Genomic DNA, 10,117 nt, shown 5'->3' with positions numbered 1-10,117 from the left:
ATACTCTTTTCCAAATTACAAAAATTTCTTAAATTTGGTGAAATCTGGATACATCCCAAAACGGCCTGATACATCACGTAAAGTGATGTATCTGACCGATACATCGAATAAAGTGATGTATCCGAGAATAAGAGAGAATAATAAACCTGAGAAATGGGCTAGAGCTTATTGAACAGAAGCCCAATTTATTGGGTTGGTTGCATCGAACATTAATAGAAAAAAGCCCATTCATTTTGATTACACACTACAAAGGAAGTTCAAAAGGTAAAATTTTAAAAATAACCACTTCAACCCTTTGTAATTGAGAAATGCTCTCTGTTACAGAGTTTTAAATTTTACCCATGCAATTTCATATTGAACTTTAAATTTCACAAGTAAAATTTAAACATAATTTTCTGGAGTTTCAATTGTGGAATTTGAAACTTGATGAACGGGCTACTTCTTAAAGACATGACCGAAAATACATCCCTTTCTTGTCAATATTAATAAATTTATCATAATTTTTAACCATTCTATCATTTGATCATTCATGTGTTATGTTACATTTGTATTATCACTTCATATTTGACGGTGATATAATTCTATCAATACTTTGAAGGAAAGCCTTGATGTAACTTTTAACATTATTACCGTGTTACCAGGAGATCATAATTTTGAACTGTAAAAAATATATAGAGTAAATAGATTCTTATGGTTTCAATCGTTTTCCTAACCCCCGCATATAGCAATAACTTAGTACATTGAACTGCTCTAAGAAATAAATACTCAAATATAATATATTTTTTAATGTAAAAAAACAAAAAATACATACTTTAATTAATTAACATCTAAATATGTCATATATCACAAGGAAATAAAATTAGCAATAACTTATGGAACCCCTAAGCCCCACCTAACTCCCACCCCACCCCAAAACCCCTCCCCACAGAAAATTTCGTTCCATACCCCGGTGCTGGTTTAGTCCATTTTTTCTGGTAACAAAAATTTATCATTTCTCTCTCTTCTCCAATCTGATCCAACACTATCCCCACTTGGATTTTCTCCTAATAAATTCTACAGAATCTTGAAAAGAACAGATTTTTCCATCAAAGGTACAATCTTTTTGTTCTCTCTAGCCATGTACAACACTTGTGTAAGTTCAACTCTTACAGTAAAGTGTAAAGGGTCATCTTCATTTTCATATTATGATCACTCTTATTGTTCTAATGATAGATTTGGTAGACACCCATTAGCTTATTCTTCCTCATTATCATCTCCATCATGTTGTTCTTGTTCTTCAAATGGTACTATGTTGTATAGAGTCCCCATTTGCCCTAATTCCTTATATGGGTTGAGACAATCCACTTTAATTCAATGTAAAAAACTGATCTTGGGTGGTTTAGATAGATATTATTCAAGATTTCCAATTTATGATGTTGATAGGGAGTGTAGTTATGAAAAAGTTTGTTCTTTTAAGGGAAATGGTGTGAGTAGAAGAGGAGGGAAATGGGGGAAGGGGAGATATAGGTGTTTGGTGTTTGAGGAAATGAGTGAAGGAAGTAGTGTTTCGGATTTCGATGAGGCTGAGGTTATGCTTAGCTTGTTGACTGAGGATGTGGATGAGGAGGTGTTTGGCGTGAGGGAGAGGAATGGAAGGTCGTCTAAGAGGATAGACGCGGAGAAAAGGAAAAATGGGGGTGTGAATAATTATGTTGGTAACAAGAAAAGGGATGAATCGGGTGCGATGGGGTGTACGTCGAAGTATAAGTATGAATATGAAGTGATTCCGTCGAGGAAGGAGGAGAAGAGAAGGGAAGAAGACCGGCCATCATTGTTAAGGAGAGAGAGGCAAAGGACAAACCATAAAGAGGACGAAAGAGCTTCTTTATTGAGGGAGAGTCAACGAAATCGAGCAAGAGAAGAAGAGAGTTTAAGGAGAGAGAATCGAGTAACAAGGCATACGGAGGAAGAAAGAGCTTCCTTGTTAAGGGAGAATCAGAGAGATCGGGCAAGAGAAGAAGAGAGGGAGACATTGTTAAGGAGAGAGAATCGAGGAACAAGGCATACGGAGGAAGAACGAGCTTCCTTGTTGAGGGCGAGTCACAATGAAAGAGCAAGAGAAGAAGGCAGGGAAAGTTTTTCAAGAAGGGAGGACCACAGGCAGAGACTGAGGAAAAATGGCTCTAGCTGTTCTTCATACTATTCTGCTTCTTCAACAGGTGACCTTGATTTTGAAAGTGAACTGCAGATTGAGGATGAGCACTTTGAAGAAGAATCGTCAAGGAAGCATGGAGGAGATTTGAGGAGTGAAGGTGTTACAGTGGAGGAAAGGGATCGGAATTACACTTCTAAACAAGGGGTTGTTTCACGGAAGGACGATTCTGCAGTGGGATTGTATAGTGCGACTGGTGACTGGAGAAAGAAGTCGGAGAAGAGGCTTACTGACATATCAGTTGAGGAGATTGATTCAAGAAAGGAATCAATGCAGAAGCATTCGAGGATATCTCAGGTTCATGGAAGTAGTTCTGAACAGGTTTCTGGTTCCTCCACGAAATATGATGACGCAGCTTCTATTACAAAGTTCGAGGGGCAAACAACTGGACAGGCAGGACAATCTAATACAAATGTAAAGTATAAACAATTTGTTGATACATCTGAGAGTCATGGCCTTAGATCTAAAACTGATTATAGCACAAGAAAATCTTATCATGAAACAGAAGAAACCTCCAACGAGGCTCTGAGTCAAATTCAGCAAGCTAGAGAAGAATATAGTAAGAAAATTGGGAGCATTATAAGGGAAGATGAATATAGGAGAAGATCTCGTAGGCTCAATCAAGAGTCTAATATCCAGAAAAATGACATTAGGACGGAGTCAGCCATTCAGGGAGTCTCTGATACTGAACTCAGGAAGAAGATCTTAAATGAGCACCACCAATCTAGTCAGATCACTGAGTTAGTTGAGTTGAGAGAAAAAGCTGAACAATTAACTAAAGCTGACGAAAAAAGAACTCATGTTTCACATAGGAAACCAGAGACAAGGATGAAGAACCAGGAAGATTATACAAACCTTCTCAACAAGTCATCAGTAGAATTCCAAGAGCACTCCTCCCAAGATAGAATAAGAGACACAAGAAACACAAAATCATTAATGGAATCACATGAGAAAAAAACTCTACTAGGTACATCGAGTACGTCAACTACTCATTCTAGTGACACTAGCAGTGTTGATGTAACACAGGCAAACAAAAGAGAGGTGAAAGCATCTTCCCAAGTATTATCAGGACGCTTATCAATTATGGAGTCAAAGACTGGGTTTTCCACTCAAGAAGTTTCTGATTCAGGCATACAAAGAGGTTATTCACTACAACACGAACTTACCTCAGAAAGGCCTCCACAACCTCAGTACAAAACACATGGTGAAGCCAGAAGCAATGAGGTTCTTGGTCCGTCTTCAAATTTCACATCCCATGAAGATGCACTTGGTTCAGCTGATCGATTGCAGAAATCCTCGACTCAGTATGTTGGTGAATTTGTAGAGAAGGTCAGGCATGAGATTTCAAACACAGAGATTCTGAAGGAGAAAAATACCTCTGAGACAAAGTTAATTAATGAGGGCGAGCAGCATACTCAAAAAGTTGTAGGCCAACATAGTAATGGTGATTCTCAATCAAATGAGCATGAATCAAGGCAATTCTCTTTGGTTTCAGTGGCTAAGGGACCTTCAGATGAAATGTGGGATGTAACTGATCCCTCTGTCCAGGAGCCTCCCAAGACACAAGTATCAGAGGATGCAGACAAAGATAAAACAACTATTTTCAAGAGAAGTGGTAGGTCCTTGTGGAATATTATTGGAGATATTGTTCATTTGCGATGGTCTCGTTCCGATCGCGATACTTTGACCTCTAAATCTGCTCGAAGGAGCTCATCTAATCAATCCACAAGTAGCGAAACATGGTTTTCTGGTGCAGAGGATAATAATAGTGAGAATGCAAAACACATCAGAAGGTCGAACCAAATATCTGCATCTTTGGACTGGCATCGACAGAAAATGGTTCGCTCTCATAGTCCTGGAGAAGCATCCAGCTCATCAAGCTCAAGGGAACATATGAAGCACACATTGGTGGAAACATTATCTTCGCCAATTGTTTTACAGAGCAGTTCACCATCCAAAACTATTCCATTGCCTTCTGCTGAAGACACTACTTTGGAAAATTTGCGAGGTATCTATGGTGCAACTGTCCCAGAGGAGGGGCTTCCGATTTCTTCAATTCCGGTGAGAACATCACCCGTTGTAGAAGAAATAGCAGAAGTTGGACAAGCTGTTCCATCCAGCTGTAGCAATGGCCAAGCAATTTCCACCATCTCGGGTGAGGTATCAGGGTCTAAGGTTAAAGATGCTGAAATGAGACACGGAAAGTTTCAGAGGTCCCATCAATTTGTAAAAGACAGGTTTGAAGAGTGGGAAGAAGCAGTCAAGCTTGAAAGCAATCAGCGGAAGATTGATGAAATATTTATGAGGGAAGCACTAATGGAAGCCAACAAGGCTGCTGACAATTGGGAAGTACCTGTTGGGGCTGTGCTGGTTCATGATGGAAGAATAGTTGCTCGTGGATACAACCTGTAAGTCATGGTAGCTTATGCTTTTTCCTATTTCCTTTTTTCCTCCTCCTTAGACTTTGGTTTACACATAAAGATGCATGTTTCAGTGTAGAAGAACTACGCGACTCTACTGCCCATGCAGAAATGCTGTGCATACGTGAGGCTTCAAGCACACTTCGGACATGGAGACTTTCGGTAGTTCTTTATACTTTTATACTCTCCTAAAGATTAAGTGAAGATGCCTCCTAATTTTTATGGCTACTGTACTTGAGACTTTAATTAGCACTAGCACAGTGTGAATTTTATACAGCATGGGGTAATTCTATTATATGGAATATGATTTGTCACATAACATGTACTGTTATAGGTAGGGAAATAGGAAGAAGCACTACAAATTTTTTCTGTACTTGTTTATGAAGCTAAGTAGGCGTTTGAACATGCAATTTCATCTCATGATTTGAAATCATGAAATGAAATCAGCGTTTGGACATGCGATTTCATCTCATGATTTCAATCATGAGATGAAGTCCCAAATTCTCCAAAAAGCTTGATTTGGGAATTTCATATTATGATTTCACATTTTTTTAAATACAAAAATTGACCCACAAGTTTATATTTTATAAAAAAAAATCCATCATTTTATATTGACGTAATTGTTTGCAAAAATACCAAAGGAGTGATAAAAATATTCATGGAATATGAACTAATGATATAGTTACTAATGATATTACCAAAAAAAGACACAACAAATATAGTGCACTACAACTGATGTTCAATTTTACTTTTTTATTGAACTAAATTCGATCAATAAATGTTGTATTTTTTTAGCATAACTTTGTGATAGTGTATTATACTTTGTTATGAACTTTTGCTTATTTGATAAGATTGTATAAAAAATTGGGGCAATTTTGATAATTTTCATTACTTATGGCTTTTTTATGTTTATGAGCAAAAATTACAACTTCAAAACCCAAATTGCATGTCGAAACAAACCTTCAACTTATCTCAGATGATTTCATTTCACATGGCTAAACGGATAGATGAATGCGTTCAGCTATTATTTAGTAGCCAATTACCTAATTTGGAAGCAACCTCTACTATCCTTAACACCACGTTACAACAACAACAACAACAACAACCCAGTGAAATCCCACAACATGGGGTCTGGAGAGAGTAGAATGTACGCAGACCTTACTCCTACCAAGGTAGGACGACTGTTTTCTGGAGACCCTTGGCTCAGTAAAAGCATAAACGCTTAAAAAAATGTTAGATAAGAATAGGAAATTAAAAGCTTTATGAGAAAAACAACAAACAAATAACGAATAGATAACAAATAAATACAAATAAATAAATACAAATAACAAATAACAAATAACAAATAACAAATAACAAATAACGAATAAATAAATAATGAAAGTGTCACAGATAAAATAGAGTAATCAAAGCATAGAAAGTAATAAATAATAAAAGAAATAACAGAAATCAGAAATCAAAGCGCAAGAGATCGTAATGCATTACTACGCCTACGGATAGAGAAGAATAACGAGACCATTAACTAGCCTTCTACCCTAATGTGGGTCCTCCACACCCTCCTATCTAAGGTCATGTCCTCCGTAAGCTGTAACTGTGTCATGTCCTGTCTAATCACCTCTCCCCAATACTTCTTCGACCTACCCCTACCTCTTCTTTCTCCTATATGCTAGATCAAACGCTTGTTTACTCTGTTTTTTTCTTGTTGAAGAAACTAGCATTGGCAAGGTGGGGAAAGAATTGTATTAGCCAGATATTCAATAATTAATAATGCTTTGTTAAATGTGATGTACATCCGGAAAGTATGAGTTTAATATGATAAGTGGATTTGAACTTAAGGTTATCATAATACTCTTTTTTCTTTTCTTCTTTGCATGCTTTGGCTTCTTTATTTTTTGATGCAGTACATGATTTAATTGACGTACGAACCTGCCTCTGGTAAATGAAGTAAATCAGAAAAGGAAAAAACGTGCTACAGCTGGATATTCTTTCCCTGAATGTCAAACTTTTCTTTGATCAATAAATCTAATGCTATTACAGCAAGGTTGTGGATCCGTTCTTTTGGTATAACTTCCGATACTTTTTTCCATACAGGATACCACACTTTATGTAACACTTGAGCCATGTCCTATGTGTGCTGGAGCAATACTTCAAGCTAGAATTGACACTGTTGTATGGGGAGCTCCAAATAAGCTCCTAGGGGCTGATGGCAGCTGGATTAGGTAAGAAAGATCATGCATATTTGTTCATTTGATTGCTTACATACTCTTTGGTAAGTGATTCATAATCTACTCTGGTAGTTCATCGAAAAGTAAGAGACGGAACACGTAGTTCTTAGATTTTAATATAAAAATCTTTGAAATTGATTCCTGTTTGGAACTAGCAGTACACCATAGGAACCTTTTCCTCCGAAACTCACAGCAGTACACAAATCTTATTAGACCCACCAAAGTTAGAAAGGCGGGATCTTTCAGAAAACGGATGCATACTCGAGATGATATCGTACGAGAAATCTCTTGTTGTTTCACGTGTTAACTTTCTGAACTTTCACAAATTACAAGTCTTTAAGATATTCATATTTCTTAATCTTAGGATTTCACATTAGATATTAGTCAAGAGCTCAAACTAAACAGCAAACTTTTTGTGTTTCTTTTATGGCAGTACCATAGTTAATATGATGAATATTTACAGTTTTCTATGTTGGCACATGCTGCAATAGTTTTCTAGTTTCATGGTCTAGTATCTACAATAATTTAGCTATTTTGTACTGAACTAAATATCCTTATCTGTCAAACCAAAAGCAAACTCCTTAGAGCGTCAGTCACGTTCATGAAGGAAAAGGGATAAGTATGGATATGGAAGTAAGCTTTTTTATTCTTTAGTGTTTAAGTTAATAATTGTAACACCAACTTAGGATGTTTGTCCTAAAAAGACTTCAGAGTGAGTCCATGTTTCTTCTTGATGTATTATCCTCACAGCTTTTTCTCTCTCCCAAAGTCATGCAGTTAAGCATACCTCAAATTTCCCTCTTTATTTCTGTCCAAAGCCAAGCTGCTAAGCATCTCTCAAGTTCCCATAAAATCAGTTTACTTCACTGTCTGGCTGAAAATGTACAATAAAGATATTCTTTCAATTTCCGACCAGCCTAACATCAACATAGATAGTTGAGATGGTGTTTGGATAAGCTTATAAGCTGGTCAAATTGTCTTATAAGCACGTTTTAACTTATTTACGTGTTTGGTAAACACCAACTACTTATAAACCAAAATTAGTCGAACACCTTAAACCGGTCATCCCCAACTTGTGACTTTTCAACTTATAAGCACTTTCGATTTGACCAAGTATTTTACTATTTTATCCTTTATATTTTTTTCTAATTCTCAAAACTATCTTTCACAAAACAAAAGTCCTAACTTACTCTTCACTTCGTATTTGTTGTTACTCCTTTTCTTAACATGGATACTTTAAAATTTATGAGTTCTTGATAAACTTTTAACGGTATATTAGTCATTCTAACAAAAGGACAACTTATCAACATTTTTTTTTACCCGATACATCAACTACTTTCTAATAGTTTTAGCACTTATATCCAAATATGTAACTGCTTATTTGTAAAATCAGTTTCAACACTTAAAACTTATAAGCTATTTACCATTAGCTAATCCAAACGAGCTTTTTTCTGGAGCACACGGGTCTGCTAGTTATTGTGTCCTTTCTAAGGGCTCTGTTGATTTTGAACTTAAAAACTGATCCACATCTATTATAGTGACACTTTCGTATCTGTTCATCTTAAATCATTGTTGCTGAATCTTTTGATTCATGAATTCTGTAGGTTTCTGTTCAATGCAAAGTATAAATAACAGATGTTGAACGTTATGCTGTAGATGAGAATGTAATTTAGATAATTTGGTCTCAACAACCTGTTGTGCCTTGTTGAAGCAAAAGTCATAAGGTCTAGTTATTCCGTTGTTGTCCAAAAATAGGTCCTCCTTTCTTAATTACTCCCTCCATTTACATTGTTTATTTTACTTTCCTTTTAGTCCGTTTTAAAAAGAATGCTCTTTTCATTTTTGACAATTCTTTAATTTCAACTTTCCACTTGGTATGTTTAAGACCATAAGATTAAAAAACATTTTGGTACATTCCACATATCTTTAGTTTAAGACCACAAAGAACGACAAGATTCAAAAATCTTTTTTACTTCCGTGTCAAGTCAAAACCCGGCAATCAAATTGAAACAAAGGGAGTATTTGTTTTCTCTTTTACCTTATTCTCACGTTACATAGCTATGCTGAAGACGAACCCACTCTCTCTTTGATTCACACCGCAATTTGTTCTTCAAAACGTGATGCCTTGTATAGTTTGTTTGTTCCAAATTCGTCAGCCAAATAGCTACTAAATTTATCTTCCTCTAGCTACAAAAGTGCTCTGAACCGTTGACATGCGTACTTATTATGGTTCCTCTCCTGTATGTTTTTGCCATTCATTATTTCTTATTTCTTTTTCTTCTGCTGCTTCCCTTGCATCAATCAAGGTTAAACATTGATATCTCTATGTGATCACAAAATGGATCTCCTATCTTGCTACCTTTGCTCAATATGTACGTGATTAGTCATACATACAGCTCGCTAGGGGCAGATACACCTTGCCTCGAGTGATGTCTCATGACGCCGCTTCGTTGATTTTTTCAAAACAAAAATAGTGGATATAAGTATAAAAATGACGCTGCTTGTCATTATAGTAGTTTTTTCATTTGTTCATTTCTTCAAATATTGACATTGCTTGTGAAAAATTCTGCATACACCCCTGTAGTTCGTGGAGTTCGCTCCACAAGAAACTTCTTTTCGGTTTTGAGATAAAGACTTTGTTTTTCATAATGTTTCAGGCTTTTCCCCGATGGAGATGGAGAGAGGAGCTTGGAACAAACAGATAAGCCTCCTGCTCCAGTTCATCCTTTCCACCCAAACATAACAATCCGACGCGGAGTGCTGGCATCGGACTGTGCAGATGCTATGCAGCAGTTCTTTCGACTTAGAAGGAAGAAGAAAGAAAAGGAGTCTGATTCTCCTTCACCACCACCACCACCACCACCACCTTCATGTCTTCCCATTTCAAGACACCACCATCCGAAATTCCTTACCAAGATTCAGGACGCCTTTCATATCATGTTCTGCCTGTGATTTTTTGTTTCTGAACTTCATATTTCTGCAGACTTGTATTGATAAAACTCTTTTTCCCCCGCTCTTTTTTTGCGGTATTCAAGTTAATGATTTTGTCAACAGCTTATGTTCTTTAAACATCTGAATTAATCAGCAAATTTATTGTCATTTCGAGATTAGAATCAGTTGCAACTAACTTTGTACTGCTTGGTGCATAATTTTGACTTATTTTCACACGTCAACTTTTAGCAATTATTCCTCTTGGATTCTGTTTTGGCAGGGTTTATACATCAAGTTTCTTTACGGATTTTACCTCGCAATAGAGAGGTTGTTTTCGATAAATTTTCGGC

The 10,117-nt window shown here is 36.5% G+C and overlaps 1 protein-coding gene across 2 annotated transcripts; it reads left to right on the top strand.

The window, feature by feature from the left end:
• The first annotated feature begins 928 nt into the window (after positions 1-928).
• On the top strand, positions 929-9,939 carry LOC129880011 (tRNA(adenine(34)) deaminase, chloroplastic). 2 transcript variants are annotated; one of them, XM_055953814.1, is made up of 4 exons: positions 934-4,599; positions 4,686-4,773; positions 6,703-6,830; positions 9,494-9,939. In XM_055953814.1, the coding sequence occupies exons 1-4, from the start codon at positions 1,118-1,120 to the stop codon at positions 9,786-9,788; spliced, it is 3,993 nt and encodes a 1,330-aa protein (XP_055809789.1). In that variant the 5' UTR covers positions 934-1,117; the 3' UTR covers positions 9,789-9,939. The 2 variants fall into 2 exon arrangements, 1 of the variants encoding a protein (XP_055809789.1); XR_008765323.1 differs by lacking the exon at positions 4,686-4,773 and having other exon boundaries at positions 929-4,599; positions 9,494-9,630.
• The last annotated feature ends 178 nt before the right edge of the window (positions 9,940-10,117 follow it).

The sequence above is a fragment of the Solanum dulcamara genome, chromosome 2 (genome assembly GCF_947179165.1).
Source record: "Solanum dulcamara chromosome 2, daSolDulc1.2, whole genome shotgun sequence".
In the NCBI taxonomy this organism is placed as follows: domain Eukaryota; kingdom Viridiplantae; phylum Streptophyta; class Magnoliopsida; order Solanales; family Solanaceae; genus Solanum; species Solanum dulcamara.
Note: the sequence above shows the minus strand (reverse complement) of the source record. Positions and strands in the feature narration are given on the sequence as shown.